This window comes from Trichosporon asahii (assembly GCF_000293215.1).
Source record: "Trichosporon asahii var. asahii CBS 2479 unplaced genomic scaffold scaffold00018, whole genome shotgun sequence".
Lineage (NCBI taxonomy): Eukaryota > Fungi > Basidiomycota > Tremellomycetes > Trichosporonales > Trichosporonaceae > Trichosporon > Trichosporon asahii.
Window position 1 is genome coordinate 1,189,346 of NW_014040906.1, and position 20,048 is coordinate 1,209,393.

Below are 20,048 nucleotides of genomic sequence, written 5' to 3' on the forward strand. Positions count from 1 at the left end.
GGGTTGGAGAGGAGGGAAAGGTATATCAGTGGTGAGGGGAGGAAGCAACCGATGACACCATGCCGTGGCTCGATTGCTCGGTCGTTCCTGAAATCACCACAGGAGGGGAGGGAGGACTTTACGGTCGTCGCGTCGGCAAAATGCTTCTGCAACATTGGATTGGAGGAGGACAACGTTTGCTGCGCTCTCATGAACAAGATCTTCGTACGACAAAGAGAAAGACCTAGCTCGGCCTGTGCTACGGACAAAGATATCTGATTAGACCACCGCGGACCAGCTTCGTCCGAATCAATATTGGGCACGGCTCGCCTCATGCGGATTCGGCCGGGAAACAGGATGGCAGCCTTAATATCCCCCAAACAGACTCTCCTCAGTCCCTCGTCCCTCCCTCTCGTATCCTCCCGTCTACCAGACGATGACACAGGCAGATGGTAACGTTGGCGGCGGGGAGTGGAGCACAGCGACGCAGCGCCTCCGGCCAGCGCCGAGGCCCGATTCCCGAGACGTTCAGGGACTGATAACGGCGGCTCAACGCGGTGCCTGAAATCGTCCGCGCCAGCCTACCTCACAGCCTCGCTGTCAACGCTTAGGCTCGGACCTCCCTTGTCAACGTTGGACCGCCAACCATGTCGCGCACTCTCGGCGTGCTGCGGCAACTGCTCGACCAGGCGTTGCCTGGACATCGGCCAGCGCACGAGGACTACGAGCTGGTTGAGACTGGTACGTCGAACCTCTACTCGCCGCTCCCTCTACTCTGCTTCTCTAGCTACTCTTCGCCGGGAGTCGAAGCTGACGCCCAGTCCCCCGCCTCCCGACAACAAGCACGACAGACGACGATGAGCCCACCCTCGCCGAGGCCGAGAGTCTCGGCTTGCGGCGAATAGCAGCGCCCGTTCCCTGGCCGACACTCGCCCTGTCGCTCGTCGAGTTCGCAGAGAGAGCCAGCTACTATGGCGCCGGCGGCGTGTTCGCCAACTTTGTGCAAAGACCACTGCCTCCGGGATCCACGACTGGAGCTCCCATGAAGGAGGGAGATACGCCGGGCGCCATGGGTTTGGGTTTGAGAGTGAGCGCGGCGCTGACGACGACGTTCACGATGCTCGCGTTTTCGAGCCCGCTGGTGAGTAAGGGCAGAGAGGAGAAGCAGAGTGGTGAGAGAAGACTGATGACAGCTCGGAGGATATCTCGCCGATACGAGGTGGGGCCGGTTCCGCTCCATCGCCTTCGGCACGTTGCTCGCCGGTCTAGCCCACGCCGCGAGTATCTGGGCCGCGCTCCCCGTCATCATCACCTCGGGCACATCGCTCCCGCCCTTCCTGCTCACACTGGTCTTGCTCGGTCTCTCCGCCGGCCTGATTAAAGCAAGCATAGCGCCGCTCATGGCCGGCCAATGTCCGCCAGACCGAGTCCGCTATATCCCGTCTCCCTCGTCCTCTTTGCCTTCCACATCCCTCCCTCCTCCCTCCGTCTCAGACGTCGACATAGAAGAAGGAGGGACAGAGGGAGGCGAATGGATCGTCGAGTCGCAAGAACTCACAATCAGTCGCGTCATGGGGCTGTACTACGCCTCGATCAACGTGGGTGCGTTCGTGGCACTAGGAAGTGTCTGGGCCGAGGCGAAGGTCGGGTTCTGGGCCGCGTTCGCGATCCCCGGGGCCATATTCTGCCTCATGCCGCCGCTGCTCTGGGTCGTGAAGCCGCGTCTGGTTCCAGAGGCTGAGCCTAGTTCCTCGGCTCTGACGCGTGTCTGGAGAGTTCTCCGGGATCTCCCTCTCCCTCGAGACACTGACGCTCCGTTCAGGTCTTCAATGGAGGAGACGGAGCGGATCGTCCCACAGGAGGAGGAGCCGGTATCAGCGCATCGACTCGGCGATGAGTCGGCAGGTTCAAAGGGCTCAGAGGACGGGTGGGACTTTGCCGATCCGCCCTCCCTCGACGACGACCGGTGCATTGAGACGCCTGAGCCTCTTCCCGCCGACCCCGACGAGGACATCCGCCAAGCCCTAAAGGCATGCACGCTCTTCCTCTGGTTCGCAATCTACAACGTTGCCCCCGGACTGAACAGTGCCACCATCTCCCTCGCCGGCGCGATGCGGGGGACACTCCCCAACGACGCGCTGGATAAGATGAACCCGCTCGCTGTTATTTGTGCTGTGCCCGTCCTCAATGCGCTCTACCCCAAGCTGGAGGCGAGGGGGATACATCTGGGACCTGTGCGGAGGGTCGTGATTGGCTTCGGACTGACGAGTTTGAGTAAGTCGAGGGCTGCTGTGGGGAGGGGAGGAGAAGGAGTGGAATGCTGACACACAGGCATGCTCTACCTCGCCCTGATCCAGGCGGCAGTGTACGCGACGAGTCCCTGCGGCACCCTCGCGACCGACTGTGCGCAAAAATCGCCACTGAGCAACCTCCTCGTAGCCCCCGGTCCGCTACTGCAGGGCGTCTCCGAGGCTCTGGCCGTGGTCAGCCGGATGCAGCTGGCCTACACCATGTCCCCTCGTGCGTTCCCCCCCTTCCATGCCCGGTGGTTGCTGACGTCCAGCCGGCCTGCAGTCTCTCGTCACGGCCGTGTTCCTGTCCATGGTCGCTGCGTCTGGCGCCTTGGTCCTCTTGTTACTGCCCCTGTTGCGCGACCCGCTCCTCGTCTACCCCTTTGCACTCACCTCGCTCGCTGTCGCTGCGGCGGGGTATTGCGTCCATCGGCGCTACGCCCACCTCGACACATAACCCTCCTGTGCCGCAACGGCCAGCACCTCTCCTGTCATAGATGTCTAGACCGGTCCCTCATTACACTTGATACCCCACATTCTCTTGCTCTCCATTCGTCTGACGGAACTACTGCGCTGGCTGGCGCCAGCGCTGCTCGCGTCACTGTGTAACTCTATGTACATTTGTTCTCTAGGATACAATACTCTATGTAACGTCACTGTCCAGGCGTCAAGCCAAGCATCCAGGTCTCTCTATACTTCCACTCGAGTCAATCGTGTCAGTCATGACAATTGTACAACGTGTCGCTGCTCAAACGTATCCGCCGTGCTGCCGCTCTGGTCGCGCTTCGGCCTGTCCTCCCAGACTGGCGTGCACCGCGTGCCCGGCGTGCACGGCATGTCCCGGTCCGCCGAGCGCGACGCCGATAGACCCCTCAGAGGGGTGCGTGACGTGTGTCGGCGCCGAGGGCTGGGAGTATGCCGACGGGGCCGAGTATGCCGTATGCGCTGTGTGCTCCGACTGCTCGTGCGAGTGTGACGTCTGACTGGGGACGGGGGCGGGGAAGTTGGCCGGCGCGACGGGGTGCACGCTGTATGTGCTCGCGTCGGAGGGGGCGCGCTGCAGTCCCCCCGGCGCGGGATGGGCCTGGGGGAAACTGGGCGGGAAGGCGCTGGGCGGAGGGCCGGCGTGGTCAACGCGAATCTGCGGCGCGGCGTGGGCCGAGGAACTCCCGCGACTGCTCCTGCGGTCGAGTAATTGCTGGCTGACGCGCTTCTCGGTTTCCAGCCGCTCGGACAGGCCGTCGACGTGATAGATGCTCATCTCGCCGTCGTGGTCGTAGGCGATGTCGTAGGGAGTCGCGTAGCTAGCGCGGTCCCCTGGGCGAGCGGGGCGGACGGGGGTCGAGCCCGGCGTCGCCTCGGACATGATCTCCTCCCGGCTGTCGTTGTATCCCTGCGTCGCGTATGCGGGCAGCATGGGCCGGCCGGCGTTATCGCGCAGCCCTGTGCCGCCCACCTCGACGTCGTTGGCGTCGTACACGAGCTCGTTGAGCGCAACGCCCTTCTGCGCCAGAGCCATACGGTGCCGGCGCCAGATCACGATGCGCGCCTTGTTCATCTCGTGGTAGATGTACCATGCCGAGCCGACCGTGATGACTGCGATGTTAGCTAGAGGATCTGCCTGCCAGCTTACCCGCTCCAATGCCCAGGACAGTGTACGAGATCGCCTGCGATGTCTTGCTCTTCGCCTCGGCGTTGAAGAGCACACCGAGGTACACCACCACGAGCTGCTTCGGCAGCGTCACGAACGCGGCTAAGGAGAAAATAAAGATGTTCTGCCCACACGTCGCGAAGATGGCAGTCGTCAGATGTCCTGGAATCGCAGAAAGACGAGCGGCGACAATGATCATGAACCCGCCGTGTCGGATGACGTGGGCGAGACACGCATAGTTGATGTTCTTCTTCTCGTACTTTTCCGCGCGAGACTGGCACACGTACTTGAACGCGTAAAAGTTGCCGATCTGGATGTCAGTACGAGCAAGCGGAGCGAGCAGTCGGGGGCAGTGAGGAACTTTTGGCTGCGGCCGCCACGAACTGCGCGCGCAGCCAGCAGGCCGAATGGACGAGAAGGCGCAGCAGATGACGGGTGCGACCCACGGGATCTCCCACGCAGCAGCGAACCCGCAGGATCTGCGGTTGTCCATCTGTGCGGTGTGCAGGTCCGTGATCGCAGCGGCCCTGCACTCCAGACTTCGGCGCCCTTCAGCCCTACCGGCTAGCTCCGGCCTTCATCCGATTGCCAAGTTGTCCACGGCGCGGCCCTCGGCGTACTCACCTCTCCAAGCATAGTGCCCGCAGCAACGATGCCGAATCCAACCCAAAGGCCCCAGACGACACCACAGAGGATGGCGACAATCTCGTGTCCGAACAGAGGCGGGAAGGAGATGATGAACATGACCGCGATGGGAATGACCCAGCCTGCAGGGAGGTTCTTCATCCAGTTGGCCGCGGGGGTGAGCCACTTGACGATCTGGGGTGAGCTGTGAACTTCTGGCCCTTTCCAGCTCGAGCTGTAGCTACAGATTGGATACACGCAAACTAGCTCAGCGCTGCAGATACTCACATCATCATGATAGATCGTCATGAGCAGCACAAGCACACCGATAATGACGAGGATGACATACCAGTCTGTGGTCAGCTTCTCCCCAACACTATCAGCTTACACCACCACTCCTTTCTGATCCAGAAGCGCCAAGTCATGAGCTCCTGCCAGTTAAACATGGAGCTCGCGAGGAATTCGCGCTCAGCCTCCTCGTCCTCTGCCGTCCATCCCTCCGGAATCTCCTTGACGCCGTACTTGTCCTTCTTCTCGCGGCGCGGCTTGCCCTCCTCGTCATACTGGATGCGCTCTTTCACGCGGCGGAGCTTGTTCCCGCCCTTGGCGTGCCAGGACATGCGCTCGCCTTCTGGTGAGGGCTCGCGCCGGATGCCGTCTGCAATGTCGGCTTCCCGGCTCGCTTGCCGGGTGGGGCGGTAGTGGTACGCTGTCCCAGGCGCTGGGGATGGGGAAGGTGAAGGCGAGCCGGCGGGCGTGTGGTCGTAGCTCCGTTGCGGAGTCAGAGGGGCATCGTACGGGTTGCCCATGTACTGCGTCCCCGGCGTGCTCGGACCAGCCTCGACGCCGACGAATTGGTTGTAGCTCCCCCAGCTTGCTGTCTTGGCGTGGCGCTCGTTACGCGCAGCCTCGGACTGGGCGAGTTGCCGGTCCAGGTCTCCGTTCATGTTCTCGACCGGAACTGAGGCGTTTCCGTGGCTCGAGGAGGAGGCGGGAATGGGGACGCCGTAAGGGTATCTCGCGTAGTCGCGAGGTTGTTGGTGGGGGTCGGACATGTAACCGGTGTAAGGAGAGGCGGGGGTCGGGGTGTCGTGTCGGGTCACAGATGTCGATGATGCGGAGAAGAGTAAGAGCGGGGGGCAGCGGGGGTGTCGATGCAAAGAGATGAGGAGGAAGAGAGGGAGATCCGGGCGTGCAGAGAGTAGTCTAGTTTGCTGGCTGGCGGGGAGAGAGAAAGAGCGAACCGATGGACAGGTGCAGGCACGTAGGAACGGTAGGGTGGCAATTCGAGGGTAAAGCCGGGTGCTCAAGTCGCGTCCGCGTCGTGGATTCTGCTTCTTCTGTTGTTGTTCGTGGTGAAGAAGTGTGGCAAGAATGAAATGATCAAGTGACGAGAAACGAGTTTATCAATGACGACGGCGAGGGCTGAACGCTGAGCGGGCTGTGCACGCTATCGTGCAAGCTGTGCGCGACACTCGCGAGGATAGAGATCTGCTGGCTGGCGGGGATTCTTGTCATGTAACGCGTCGCAGCAGCACCGCCCCTGGGCAACACTCAGCTTCGAGACCCTGAACCGAGTCCAGCCCAGGCGGTATAGCGGTAAGGGGAACAGACTATGGGGCACCACACAACAAGGCTCGCTCCTCTTGCTATTCACAGAACCCAATTCCGCCTTTCTCCAGCTTGCATTCCACACAACATGCAGTCTCTTTTGTTCTCTCTGCGTACCGATAAAGCACAGAACAACCATATTGACAGCGTGTAGACGGGAGGATGGGAGGAAACTTTCGGACGAAACATACACGCCAGCGTGAATACTGTGGCGCAGGCGGCGATCGCGATGCAACTAACATCGTTGCCGATCCAATTCTCGGAGGTTGCATATCTTCGGCGCGGCGCAGGCTGTGCCCGCCAACTTTCCTCCGAAGGTGCTATGACAGCAGATATAACAGACGTCTTCACTTATTCCCCGACCGTTACTGTAAGGCGCTCCTGGCGGCTGCAAGCGACCCGCTGAGCAAGCACATGAGTGGAATGTGGAGGAGGGAGTGGAGGTGTGTGGAGGTTGTGTGGAGGGCCATTAGCAAGCAGCGTTTACGGCTCCGAAATGACACTACGGTTGTCGGGTAGCGCAAAGAGCCAAGAGCCCACTTCGTTAGAAAGCAGCGTTGAGCAGAGTGCACTAGAGTTCTAACATTCATAGTCTACTACCAGTCATCAAGGAGGGCAGGTTGTGATCGACGGGGGGCGGCACTGAGTCCTTAGACGATCTCACATCCCGCGAGAAGTGTCTCCCTCCTCCAACCCTCCGCCTCACAGCTTCGAGCGTCACGAGTCCGACTTGTTCAGCCTCTTCGCCTCCGTCTGTCTCTCGAGGATATCCCCCGTGACCTTGAGGAGGTCGTCCGCCTTCCACCCGGGCCATCCATTGATCCTCTCCCTCCACTCCGGCTTGACCTCGTCTGCGCCAAAGATGGCGCCCGCGAAAGCCCCACACACCGCGCCCGTGCCATCTCCGCCCGCGCCAATCGCCTTCTCCAGCGTATCCTTCAGCCCCTTGCCCTGCCAGAGCGAAGCGTAGGCTGCCTGGAGCGTACTCACGCTCCAGTCGGGGACTCGCTCGAGCGACAGCCCCTCTGTAGTCTGCAGGCGACGCTCCCAGTCCGGCCGCCTCGAGTCCGGCAGGAGGGCAAGTGCAGAGGCCATGTTGGGTTGTCCGGTCAGGAGCGTGTGCCGAATACCCGTGGCCCAGAGGGCGCACGCGTCGCCTGACAGATCGTCGTAGTGCGTCAGTCCCGAGAGAGCGCGGGCCGCGTCGGCCGTGGCGCCGCCGCCCTCGTCGCTCCACAGGTATGCGAGCGCAACGGGGCCGGCACGCACCAGCCCGCCCTTCTCGCCCACATTCTCCCCGGCGCGGACCTTCTTCGCCGCGTCGCGCGCCTTGCCCGCCAGAGCCTTCAGCCCAGCGTCGTCCTTGTCGTCGACCTTTGGCTCCTTCGCCAGAATCTCAAAGACGCCCGACGTCGTGTCGCCCAGCCCCTTGGGGTTCGTGGCCCAGAATTCCAGCCAGCGACTGACGATCCGTCCCTGGGTGATGTCGGAGAGCAGGTCATCGCCGCGCGCAATTGCTTCGTAGATTGGCACGCTGAGCGCTGTATCAACCCATTCGGCGCCGGCGCCGCCTGTCTTCGGCGAAGACTCGAATACGTCCCCCAAAGACGAGGCGAGGGGGATGCCGTACGCGCGGTCGTAGAGGTTGGAGGCCCAGGAGCCCCAGGCGTCCTGCGCTTTCTGGTCGGGTTTGGCCATTGTCGCTGTTGTCGCTGTTGTCTCGCGGTCCTGCTCGGAGCAGATGTGAAGGTGAGGCGTGAGGCTGAGACGAGGGCTGAGACAGAGTGTGAGCCGAGACAGGTAAGCAGAAGATAGAAGCAAAGCGTGAGTTTGCAATGACGAGCTGATGTGGGAATGCCCGCGCAGCTCAAGGGCAGAAGGGCAGACCGAAGTCCATGGAATACCCACCAACCTCGGCATCTTGTGACGTAACCAATCGCCCATCCGCCAACCTCGGTCATCAACGATCACGTTTCGCTGGCAAAGCCGCTCTCCCTTCAACCAAGACTTGTCTGACTGCCTGACCAGTCAGCAATCGCACACTCGCTCAGCCCATGCTTGCACTTATTTGCTCGAGATACCCTGCATTCGTACAACTACCACACTACTGACTGCCTCTTTTGCCCTGCTGCTGCTGATTAACTAAATGCTGATCCCTGATGAAGCCCTAATTATGGTGAGAAATTCGACAAAAAGGTGTAACAAGAGTCGAGCGATTCGAAAAGTTCAAGGTGTGTGCTCGAGACGTGCGCTGCACACGTATTGTACTTGCGCTCGCCGGCTCGCACTGCATACGATGATGCTGTGGAGAGCCACGCACACCTCGCTTGCTCGCTTCGCTCGCTGCTCGTCATGCGCCCGCGCCCGCTTACGCCTGGTAGCGGAACTCGGGCGAGCCCTCGAGGACGACGTCGCCACGGTCGGCGCGCTTGTTCTGGTGGCGGAAGATGAGCTTCATGGCCGCGCAGAAGATGATAACCATCGAGTTCATGCCGATGGTGAAGTAGACACCCGTGGGGTATCCGGTGAGGCGCTCCTTGTCCATGAAGACAACGCCTGCGAGAATTCCGCCAATTCCACCCCAGGCCACGATAAGAGCTGAGGCGTAGCCGCGCTTGGACTGGGCGCGAATGTTGGACTGGGCCCACGCAACAATGAGGGGAACATTCGAGTTGCACCCTCCGATGGCGAGGAAGATACCCACGTAGCGAGCCGCCTTCTGGTGGGCGGGCAGCTGGGAGTAGACGACAGTGCCGATGATCAAGGTAAGAGCGTTAAAGGCGACGGCGGCAGCGCGCTGCTTGTAACGGTCCGCCACAATCGAGGTCGCGATAGAGGGCACAATACACCACACGTAAGGCGGAGCCATGAGGATCTGGGCGAGCGCGTTGTCGAAGCCCATCGAGGCGAGAATGGCCGGGAGGAAGTAGGCGAGAGAGTAGGAGCCGACAGTCGAAGAACCAAACATGAAGCCCCAGACCCAGAGCTTGACGTCGCAGAGGTAGGTGAGGAACTTCTTCATGGTGAGCGGGTCGGGCTTGGCGTCACCACGGTCGCGCTGGATACGGGTCTGGACCATCTCGCGCTCAGTCTCGTTCAGGAAGCGCGCCTTGTCCGGGAAGTCGTGGATGAGGACGTAGCCGAGGAGGCCAACGAGGACGGTGATGACGCCCTCGATGATGAAGATCCACTGCCAACCGCCGAGTCCACGCATGCCGTCCATCTGCGAGATACCCCAGCCGAGAATCGAAGAGAGACCAGATACGACGATCGACGTCGTGTAGAAGAACGAGTTGCGCGTGGCCATCTGCTTGCGCGGGTACCAGCATCCGATGAGGAAGGCCGCTCCGGGGAACAGCGTCGCCTCAAACACACCGAGGAGAGCGCGGAGTCCCGCAAGCATGCTCCAGTTGTGCGAGTAACCCATGCCGATCATGACGAGACTGGACGGTTGTCAGCGGATATTCATCGGGTGATCAGTGCGCTCCACACTGGTGGTGCCTCGATCCACACCACTCTCGCTTCTAACTCACCCCCAGCAGACGACCGAAGTGCCGAGCCACCAGCGCGCACCGAAAGCACGCAGACCAATCTGCGAGGGAATCTCAAGGAGAATGTAGGGGATGAAGCTGGACAGTTAGCAACAGCGTTGATAGGGTCACTTACAAAACAATGGTCGCGATCGAGTAACGGTTACCGATCAGCTCGAGCTCCTTGTTCATGCGCATGTTGTTGGCCTGGCGCGTGATCGAGAGGTTGGTACGGTCGATCAGCGAGATACAGTACATGAGCGAGAGGATGGGAATCAGGCGCATGTCGACCTTGCGCGTGACGCGCTTGATGAAGTTGGGGTCGTAGCCCTCGTCAATGTCCTCATAGTGTCGGTTCACCTCGAGGTCGGATGAGTGAGGCTCAATCTTGTCCGAGTACGTCGTCTCGGGCTTGTCGATCGGGTACATGGCCCTTTCGTCGTAGCCGGGGTTCGAGGTCGCCATGGTGGTCGGTCGCGATGACTCGCTCACGGGTCGGTCGGGGCGGTGGGCAAGAGGGGGGTTGAAGAAACGGGAGAAGGGGAGAAACGAGATTACAACTGGTCGGTCAAGGACAGGTAAAGAGTCAAGAGAAGAAGGGTCGGGTCAAGACTGGTGAACGACAGTGGAAGTTGAGTCTGAGGAAGAGATGAGGACGGGTTCCCCGCTGGCCTGTTTTGTACTCCAACCTTGATGCCCAGGTCCCCCACATCGTCGAGCGGCACCGGCGAGAGGGAGGCCGAGGGGCCGGGCGGGGCAGGCAGATCTCATCTCGCTCTCCACACCTCGTTACCCCTGGCCCCTCTCTTGGACTTTCAGGAATGAGACCCGGGCTCGCAGGAGTTGCGCCCTGGAAACGTGAGTTCCGGAATTGAGACTCCCAGACGCCAGAACGCCAGAACGCTGTCGAGTAAACTGTGAGTGGAGGAAGACGAGGGGCTGGGGCCGGGGGCCCATCGCGCGCTTGGCCACTGGACGGTGCGGCGATGCGGGTTCCCCCATGGGGGATCAAGGAGATCGAGGGGAAGCGCAGAGGCGTTCTGCCCTGGAACCCGGGGTCGGAGCTCTTTGCGCCTGCGTTCTGCCTGCAGCCAGGGAGGACAGAACCGGTAAAGCGGGGACGAGTGGGTCTGCGGGTTGTGACGCGCACTGATTCGAGGAGAGCTTGTGCGGCGCTGCAGACGTTCCTCGCTCGCCTCCACTGATTGACGCAAGCGACACGACGGTACGACGGAACGAGCAAATCAAAGCGGCAGGAGACGGCAGTTCATGGCATCTGCAAGCCCGGAATCCGACCACGCCCTGAGTCGGTGAGCGCCGCCAAGCAACAATGTTCTCGGGTCTCCCGCCTGCAGACTGCTGTTCGACGGTGGCCGCCGGGGGGAGGAGACATGTCATATGCACGCACCTGCAGCGGTGCCTTGGCTGTCCTCCTGATCAACTCGCCTCCCTCGTCTATTGTCGGGGTTGGAAATGTCTTCCTCTCGTCGTCTGCCTCGGAATTCACACGACAGTCGCGCAGCCTGTCGCAGCCTGGCATGCTCGGTATGCGCCGCCTGAGACAGCATTGGCAGCGAGCTGCTCACTTGTCGCAGCTATTCCTAGACGCACCGAGATCACCAGGGCATCCTCGCGCACCGCAGCGTGTCCCCAGCTGTGCTCCCCCCGCCGTCCGCCTGACATCTACAACAGTCCCAGCTGGGACCCCCCCTGGGACCTGAACGAGCGCCCCCCCCCCCCGCGCTGCTGAGCCTGGGCGGCATCTTGCGCCATTTCGTCCAGCTTCCATTCGTGATCCCGAGCGCGATTCTCACTCGTCGTCGCCAGTCACTGGTGAATACCGAAGTCCTCCCACCCCCTGCGTATGCTCTCTCCACAAAAGATGCGTATGCTGCGTATGCTTGCGCGGGACAAAGTTCAGGCCGACTAGGCCGAGTTGCGGTGTCTGGATCGACTCGGTACAGTGGGCCGGCAAATCTGGGCCTGGCGCGGAACTTGCTTGCCCACCTGCTGTTATCACGTTTTTGACCCGGGGGCGGCAACGAGCCCGAACAAGCCTTGCCGCTGGACCGCAAACGGCTTGGCCTGGACTAGACTCCGGTTGCATGCAGAAGCCGCCGGCCGCCATGCAAGCTATCTTCTTAGCGTTCGCGATAACAGACATGCTGGTGCCAAGCGTCTTTTGAGACAGAGCGCCGAGGTGAGAGACACAGAATGCAGCGACATAGTGGCCGTGATTGTTTGTCCCACATTGCTGGTCCGCGTGGCCCCCTCCGCCGTGTGTGTGGATCTGGGGACGCCTCGGCACGCCCGGGCCCCGGATCGATCACTGCAGAGGTCGCAGCAGTGAATGGTGGTGCGATCCTGCGAGTCTGCGAACGCACTCCAATGACCGTGCTGCCCACTGTTCGAGGTCAGGCGACCGGCGGCCCCAGCGGTGGAAAGCACAGCCAGCAGTCTGTGTCGGTTATCCGAGCGCAAGTACCGGCGGTTACGGCGTGTCGAAGGCTTGGCGGTCGACGCCGCTCCTGAAAGTCTTGGGGAAGGTTGCGGCCAAGTCGGGGTATGATTCGACCGACCCGCCCGACTACCGCTGCGCGTTGCGTATGCTGGCGTGGATGAACGCCGGCGTCCTAGATCCTGCATGCGCGACCTCCACTCATTCACGATACGACACCTGGGAAAGAGGCCGCGACAGGCTGACCAAGCTGACCCAGGCTGAAATGTCTGTCAAGCCCTGAGCGGCGGAACGTGAACGCTGGCTTTCATTAACGAAAAGCGAGCGCAGCATCTGCATCTCGCCGAGCCGAACGATGCACCTGCACGCGCCGAAGAATGAGGCGCGCGCGCATGCTCGCCGGCACACGTCTGTGCAGAGCCAAGTAAGGTTGGACATCTGACCCCGATCCCGGCGCAGGGGCCAGCTGGGCCCAGGGTCCGGACTCGCGAAGCCGAACTCCATTATCTACGTCACATTGTTCGTCGTCAAACGACCGAGACCGGGGCCTTGGGCCTGGAATCACGCTAATGCGAAACGAGCTGGACGGCAAAGGAATGAGGCGATCCCCTTGGTGCGGGGTCGTGTGCGTCCCGCCCCGCCAATAGCGATTCCGCGGATTCAGCGTGAGCTGCACTGGGAGATAACCAGGCCGTTCCTTCTGCTCCGCTCGTAACTTTCATCGTCCGTGCCTCCATCAGAAGGAGACTGAGCGCGATTCGAATCAGGACAGAAGCTTCAGGAAGAAGCGGGCGGACCTCGCCATCACTCGCGTTCGCGGAGCATCTTTCCATACTGTGGTGGCTTCAGGTAATGCCTCAGGAGCGGCACCCCCCGTTCAGGCTGTGTGGCTGCGTGGCTTGCCCAGCATATCCTTGGGTCGCACCGAGCGGACGTCCCGACCGTAATGGGCGCCGCGGGGTCACCGGGTGGTCCTCCTGGGACCTCCAGTTGGCTCTCCACACCGGCGGCGCATGGCTGTGAGCTTGGCAAGCCACCCCCTCCTCATTTCTGTTTCTTGGGCTGGGGGGAGGGGTTGCGTGGGTCGATCGACACCGGCTACTCGATGTCCAGGAGTGGGTTGGAGGCTTTTGTTGCCACTCGAGGAATTGATTCCCCCAGGTCCAGATCGATGGTGGAGGGTTCCGCCAGTCAGAATGAACCGAGGGCCAGGGGATGCGGGCAGTTTGCGGGTTATCACAAGTCGGGCAGGCGGTGTATACAACCCGCGCCGATGCAGACTCGGCCCAGTGGGATGCAGAATTTGTGCTCGAGTCGGGCAGTGCACCCCGCTCGTCCCTGCAGCCGCCGGCGCGGACGAGTTTGAGGGTCGCGAGGGCGGCTCGAGTCGCCAAGGTAGAGAGCAAAATTCCGGTCGGTGCTCGTCCGCCGGCATATGCACTGGCTGAGCGTGACTGTCCTGGGGCCCGCTGGGAGCATCTCCCCTCCGACCAAGGAATGATGCGGAGAACTTGGGGTTGTCGGGCAACTGTGACCAGTAGCCGGCGTAACGACATGATCTGGCAGAAGTAGCAGGCCGATGAGCCAGAATCCAGGTAACGATGATCTACCGTTGGGGCAGGTGAGTCAGTGAATGTCTTGTGGTTGTCGGACGACATGTCGATCCATAGCCGGGCTTCGGGGGTGGTGAGAACGACGTCTGTTCTGGGAGGCATGCACTTTCGCTGCAGGCCCCGACATGTTGCACATTCGCTGGTGACCTCGCCTGATCTTCATCCATGATGTTGTCGAGCGCACCGACGACACCGTCCAGCAGAGGCTGAGGAAGACGGGTTCGGTGAGTTCGACCCGACGGGCGCCCACAGCGTGACGCAAGAACGCGATTCGGCGATTGCTCATCGTTTGTGTGAGGACCGAGCCCTTCATGTGAGCGTCGCACTCACTCAACTCACCAGAGACTCACCCAGGTCCGACTCTTGCGCATGTATCCAAAGTGACATGCTTGACGCTGCTCAGGAACGCCGGAACGCTGGAATCGGTAGCGTGGAAAGCGTCGATCATCACGTGTGGCACCGCGCCGCTATGCTGCTCCGAGCCCTGGGCGGACCGTCGATCATCCTGCCGCCGGCGAGGAGATGCGGGGCACGCGGGGCAGCTGATATGTGCAGAGATCTACATGAGCAGGCACGCTTGGCTGTCACTGGGCGAGGGTGCTGGACAGGGCGCGATAAGGAGTGGAAAACGGGGCGGACGGGGCGGACGGGGCGCGACGCCGGACGAGGAGCCAAGAGGGTTAGGTCAGCGGGCTCCGGGTGTATTCCGACATAGGTCGGGATTCGATTCGTGCTATCTCTCGATCGAGATCTGATTCGACTGACTGGGACACTGACCTGAGCTCATGCATGGCCGTCGCAGCATATAAGAACATGCATGTGTGCACTGGAGGCTGCTGACCACCCCGACCACGACGTACGTTTCCACACGAGCCAGGGCGATTCAAGACCTGTCTTTGACGTTGAAATGCCTTCGACCGTCCCACATGGGCCAGCTCCTCTTCTATGACACAATCCATGGAGTAGGCTTCCAGTCCTCGCTCAGCAGTCCCAATACGCATGCATACCAATGTTGTTGTGATTACGTGTGTAGCAGAGACGGCCGCGCTCACCCCTTACCCGCGTTAACAGCCGTAAGTCATCTATGATGAAAGTCCGAAACAGCGACAACCACCCTCCACTTCTCACCACTCCTCAAACGAGCGTGTATACTCGTAAGTAGATCCTGGAACCTTGTACGTAATCAGGAAGCTAGTGCTCCTCTTCGCGTTCACGATTTCGTACTCTGAACGCATCGTCCACTCGGCATTCATCTTCGGGTCGCGCATGCCGATATGCTCCACGCCCTCCGACTCGGTATGCCAGCTTCCGAGGTCGTAAAACTCCCATCCCATCTTCTCCGCCAACGCTTGAAGGCATTCCGGGGCCATCCCGCCGTGCCGCTCCAGCACGCCGGCCCGGACAATGCGCCCTTGCCTCATGATGCCGCGGTAGGCGTCTCCGTCGATATCCTTCAGCGTGGGTGGCCAGCGCCACCTGCCCGGGAAGCTGAAGGGAGTCTGGTCGTCGACACGCACGAGATACACGTCCTGCGGCGCACGAGTCTTTGGATCGAACGGCGAGACGACAAAGAAGGGCAGGTCCGTGGCGCGCGCCGCCGCGTGCAGGATAGGGCTCAAGGGCTCGAACGCGAACGCGTCCTCGACGGCAAATTCGGGCTCCGTCAGCTGGGAGATCCCGTTCGCCTCGCCACAGAGCCTGATTGCATTCTTGTCCCCTGTCCCATCATCAGCCCAGGTCCAGCGGCACATGGACGGCTCGGGCTCCTTCTTCTCCGAGAACCGCTTCGGCTTCTTTGGAGGCGCATATGTAGCGATCTTGACGACCGGTATAGGGTCGCTGCGCGCCAGCCCATTCGTGTACACGACGTTGTTGTCGTCGACGCGCTCCAGTGTCCAGTTCCGCTTCGGGTTCTGCGGCTTGCGGCGGATATCGTCCGCCATTGCCTCCCAAAACTTGCCGGACATGATAGCATTGTACGTCCAGCTCGGGCGGATGTACAGTTCCAGCGGCGTCGGGGGCGGTAAATTGGGATCGCGCACGACGCCCGGCACAGGCTGCGCAACAGCCTGTGTACCGTGATACGTTACAGTCTGGTAATTATCGTGCGTCGTCGTTGGCTTGCCGCGCGAAGGGGTGGTGTGCGTCGTGGTGGACACGTCTGCGACCGTGCGCCCGTTATACGTTGACGACGTCGTATTCGTCGTCGTCGTTGTGACGGTCATCGTGTGCTTGGATGAGAAGCAGCCCATGGTGTCGTGGAGGAGTGGATGGAGTAAGTGAATGCATGCCTGTGAGAGCAGTTGAGCGGTTGAGTGTGTTGCTGCTAGTCACATGGGACGGAAGCCGGGCTTGGCGTTACAGACCGCGCACAGCCGTTCTCCGGATCCGAGCGGCTGATGTGTGTCTCAATGCTCGATGAGGTCTTCGAGCTCTACGCACAGGAATATTGGTGACTTTGGCATGGCCCGCTCGCCATGGGCTGCGACCTCCTTGTCAGTTGCAGAGACCGGATGCTCCTCGTCATGTTCTGCGGTGATATGAAGTGGACGGAGCATCGTTGATAAGCGATCAGGTGACCGTTCGGCGAATTGCCGCGCCCCGCGCCTCCCCGTCCCTCCCCTCGCCACCGTTTGTATGTTTACGCCGCTGCCTCACACGTACGGGGCTGTTCTCTGGTTTGCTGGCCATGTTTTTTGGGAAACGGATGCTTCTTGTTGCCTGTTCTGGCTGGTTGTGGAAGTCATAGAAGCGCGGCGTAACGCGCATCGCCTCTTGTGCTCCGCAAGCGCGGATGGCTGGAGCGTGGATGATCTGGACGTGGCCGCCGTCGAGTCATTCGTCGTTGTACGTCATAGGATAACATCCAAAGCCTAAGAGTTACACAGATGCTGGCAGGATATCGGGCAGCGGAACGAAAGACACCGGCCCTCCAGCGAGAAGGCAGCTGAGTACAGTTAGCGGGGACGGACGGACCTTGCACGTCGTGCAAGGGATCGTGTGAGAAATGCCGACGAGTTGTTCATTTTAGGCCCAATTCTTTCACACATGTATCTCACTTGTGTCAATAACAGATAAGGAGAAAGAGAAGTGTGGCAAGATGTGTGTTGCCATGCGATGAGGGCGTGCGGCGGCAATGTCAACAAGTCATCAACGTGTCCAGCGTAAACGTGCCCATCTGCATTCCCCACGAGTCACCGTTAAGATGCAGTAGCTCAGGTAGACATAGGAACCCGGATCGCCAGACACGGCGCTAACTCAGCAGCACTTGTTGCAGAGCTGGTGCCAAGCGATGCAAGCGACGGCGCCATACCCCGCTAACTCGAGCTTGTTACGGCAGTCTTGAGTCGGATACCTTCAGACCTGCAGGCTACCGCAGTACAGCTGCTACAGCGGGGAACTCTGACCTGTGCATAGATTCGCTTCATCGCCATCTTGGAGCACAACAGCACAATGCGGCCCACTCGTACAAACTAAACGGATAACGGACATGTCCGAGAGCCGAAGACATGAGGCTCGAGGCGATGCCACGCCGATCACATGACCATGCTCGCTATCGTCCTCGCTGTCCGACTGTTTCCGACCAGATCGGACGGAGCTTGCATCTCCAACGTCTGAGTTGAGGCTAAATCGTACTACGCCTGTAGCTCCTAAAGAGCGTTGAGTGCAAGACATGAAAGTGGAATAGGAATCTGGGAATAGGGAAGGAACAGCCCGGCATCCACTCGGCCCGGACTTGGAGTCAATCTTATCTCCAGACCCTGCCCTGTGGTTCCGTCCAACTTCCGCCAGATACGGACGGAGCATACTCGTTCTTCTCCTCGACACGGCGTCTAGCCTTGGGATCGGCTTTGTTCTCCCGCCGGCTGCAGCTCTGCAGCTACAATAGCTGGCGGAGTGACGTCAGATACAATCTCATTCATCACCTTAGCCAGTGAGTATTGTAGGTGGGATCTTATCGCTGCGGCCTAAGGCTAGGGTAGAGAAGTAACCGGCAGAATGTCACCTGGTACTCACCCGGTATTCCTACAACGCTTCACCGCCTTTGTCAGACCGGATTCGGTGAACAGTGGACGCGAGAGGCTGTATTGTATTGCACCGGATGAAGAAGTCGATGAAGTCATGGCTCTCGCCACCGATGCACAAACACAGCGCAGTCCAGGGTGGTGGGGTGGAGTACTGGGAGGTGGCGACACGCTCCACATCCTGAGACACTCCTTCTCACTGACACCTCCTTACCCTCTCTCCACCGTTCCGCCGTTCCGAGTTGCCATTCTGAGTCATCACGGACAGGACCGAATATGTGGCCCACAGCTCACAATGTAAGGAACTATGCACAACATGTTCATCGGATGGCTAGTGGCTACGGGCTACATGGCTAGTTGGGAAATGCAGTTGAGTTTGCAGTTATGACTAGGGCTTGGTCATACAACGCCCCTCTGGGCGTATCGGGACATATCCGTTGCATGGCGTTCGGACATTGAGACAAACATGTGGTCATGAACGTGCTCGGGATCGCGCTTGGGTACGGGCCGTCGGACCTCCGGGGGGTCCGTCGTCTCTCGGTTCTCGCCACGATCTGCGCTGGCGATCTCGGTCATTGTCGTCATCGTCATCGGCGGAGGGATCAGCGTCCGTGTCTGACACGTTCGTCGGTTGATGTGTCGGCTGATCACAATCGGAGATTCTGAGCGAGATGGACGAGGCATGCACTGTCGGGGGATCACACGGCGGGATCGGCACGCGCTTAGTTGACGATTCCAGCCGCCGGTGCGAAGGAGACGTGCTTCGGTGTCGAGTGGCGCGACGTGCGCATTGCATGGAGTGGCAATGATGGGGTGGACGAGCGAGAGCGGCTGTGGCGTTCTTGCGGAGGATAGAGCGAGGGAGTACCGGAGCGAGAGCGCTGCTCGGGGTAGAGAGAGGGTGTACCGGAGCGGGAGCGCTGCTCGCGGGGGACCTGGAGACTGGAGGTGCTCGCGAGAGCGGCGGGGTGGGCGTAGAGTTGAGAGTGGGAGTGGTGGTGAGAGTGCGAGTGAGAATGCGTGTGCGAGTGGTGGGATCGGTGCTCCCTGTGCTCGCGATGTTCACGCTTCTCGCGGTGGCCGTGGTCGCGGTGTTCTCTATGCTCCCGATGCTCGCGGTGTTCGCGATGGCCATGCTCCCTACCATGCTCCTTCACCTTCCGACTCGGCTCGACTTGAGGGACAGTCACGTTCTCCCCGCCCTGGGCCGCGAGCCACTTGAGGAAGGCCTCATCGGGAACAATGTGGGAGACCTCGGGCGGCTGGCCGGGTTCGTACCTCTCGATCCTAGCCTTCTCCACTCCCTTTCCATCAGGCGTAGCAGTGACAATGACCTTGATGTATGCTCCCTCCGTGGTGCTCGTGTTATTGACATCGTGCCTCGGGGTGGAGCTACGCTCGCGTTCCGAGCGCCGGTTGCTGCTTCGGGCAACATCCCTGGTGGAGGCGGCGGAGTGGGACTGAGTGGAGGTCGATGCTGAATTGGACGGATGGTGGTCCTTCGGCGGCACCGGTGGAGCCGCCGCCGCCGCGTCGCGGTCTATCCGGGCTGGGTGTGGGGAGGGGCTACGCTTGGAGGGGCGGGGGCGCTCGCCGTCGTTGGACATGCGGCGGCCCTTGCTCTTGCTCAGCGGCGAGGGGAGACCCTCGGGTCGCGCCTGGAGGAGACCGATGTCGTAGGCCGCGCGCAGGTTTGGCGTCCGCAGAACATGGTATGCCGCTTTGTCATCAGCTTCCAGCTCGCAATGGGCGGTAAACGACTTACTCGAGATACGACTGTAGATCATGTTCGCATTAGGGTCGGCGCATTTCGTTGGGTGCCAGACGCTGGCGTATGATATGTACGCCTTATCGACTGAGCTTATTAGCGATAATCACAAGGGTACAAGGGTCCAACTCACTCTTGTGGTCTGACGCTGTCGGCTTGAGGCCGAGGACGTCGTAGTGGGTACGAGTGCGGGACATGGGTTCGTGTGTGTGGTGTTGAGGAAGAAACAGAAGGGGACGAGGTCGACAACAATATATCCATGGCTTGCAGAACACGTCGGAGGCGGCGCGGCGGCAGGCATCGGGTAAATAGAGCAAAGGCCAAGGAGGATGACTGACGTCGGAGCCAGTGGTGCGGTAACTCGTTTGCCCGGTGAGCGTGTGAGAGAACGGTTCAGGAGGAGCGACGAGGGCCAAGGTCGGGCACGCTAGGGAGGTGCGGTCGTCTGACAAGCCCGTAGCCTGGGCTGTGAGGCTGTCAGCATCCCTGGACGGGGGG

At 60.7% G+C, this 20,048-nt stretch overlaps 5 protein-coding genes across 5 annotated transcripts; 1 reads left to right on the top strand and 4 right to left on the bottom strand.

The window, feature by feature from the left end:
* Nucleotides 1-626: 626 nt before the first annotated feature.
* Nucleotides 627-2,727, top strand: A1Q1_00170 (oligopeptide transporter; the record flags this gene model as incomplete). Its single annotated transcript, XM_014326498.1, has 5 exons — nucleotides 627-720; nucleotides 801-1,120; nucleotides 1,173-2,253; nucleotides 2,311-2,499; nucleotides 2,543-2,727. The coding sequence occupies 5 exons, from the start codon at nucleotides 627-629 to the stop codon at nucleotides 2,725-2,727; spliced, it is 1,869 nt and encodes a 622-aa protein (XP_014181973.1).
* Nucleotides 2,728-3,018: 291 nt separating this feature from the next.
* A1Q1_00171 (cytoplasm protein) lies at nucleotides 3,019-5,600 on the bottom strand (the record flags this gene model as incomplete). The annotated part of the gene is made up of 4 exons (XM_014326499.1): nucleotides 3,019-3,866; nucleotides 3,904-4,231; nucleotides 4,546-4,766; nucleotides 4,934-5,600. 4 exons carry the CDS (start codon nucleotides 5,598-5,600, stop codon nucleotides 3,019-3,021), a joined length of 2,064 nt encoding a protein of 687 aa, XP_014181974.1.
* A 1,273-nt stretch (nucleotides 5,601-6,873) lies between these two features.
* Nucleotides 6,874-10,151, bottom strand: A1Q1_00172 (uncharacterized protein; the record flags this gene model as incomplete). The annotated part of the gene is made up of 3 exons (XM_014326500.1): nucleotides 6,874-8,176; nucleotides 8,529-9,599; nucleotides 9,823-10,151. The coding sequence occupies 3 exons, from the start codon at nucleotides 10,149-10,151 to the stop codon at nucleotides 6,874-6,876; spliced, it is 2,703 nt and encodes a 900-aa protein (XP_014181975.1).
* Nucleotides 10,152-14,881: 4,730 nt separating this feature from the next.
* Nucleotides 14,882-16,009, bottom strand: A1Q1_00173 (uncharacterized protein; the record flags this gene model as incomplete). The annotated part of the gene is made up of 1 exon (XM_014326501.1): nucleotides 14,882-16,009. The coding sequence occupies one exon, from the start codon at nucleotides 16,007-16,009 to the stop codon at nucleotides 14,882-14,884; it is 1,128 nt and encodes a 375-aa protein (XP_014181976.1).
* A 2,495-nt stretch (nucleotides 16,010-18,504) lies between these two features.
* On the bottom strand, nucleotides 18,505-19,747 carry A1Q1_00174 (uncharacterized protein; the record flags this gene model as incomplete). The annotated part of the gene is made up of 2 exons (XM_014326502.1): nucleotides 18,505-19,637; nucleotides 19,684-19,747. The coding sequence occupies 2 exons, from the start codon at nucleotides 19,745-19,747 to the stop codon at nucleotides 18,505-18,507; spliced, it is 1,197 nt and encodes a 398-aa protein (XP_014181977.1).
* Nucleotides 19,748-20,048: the final 301 nt, after the last annotated feature.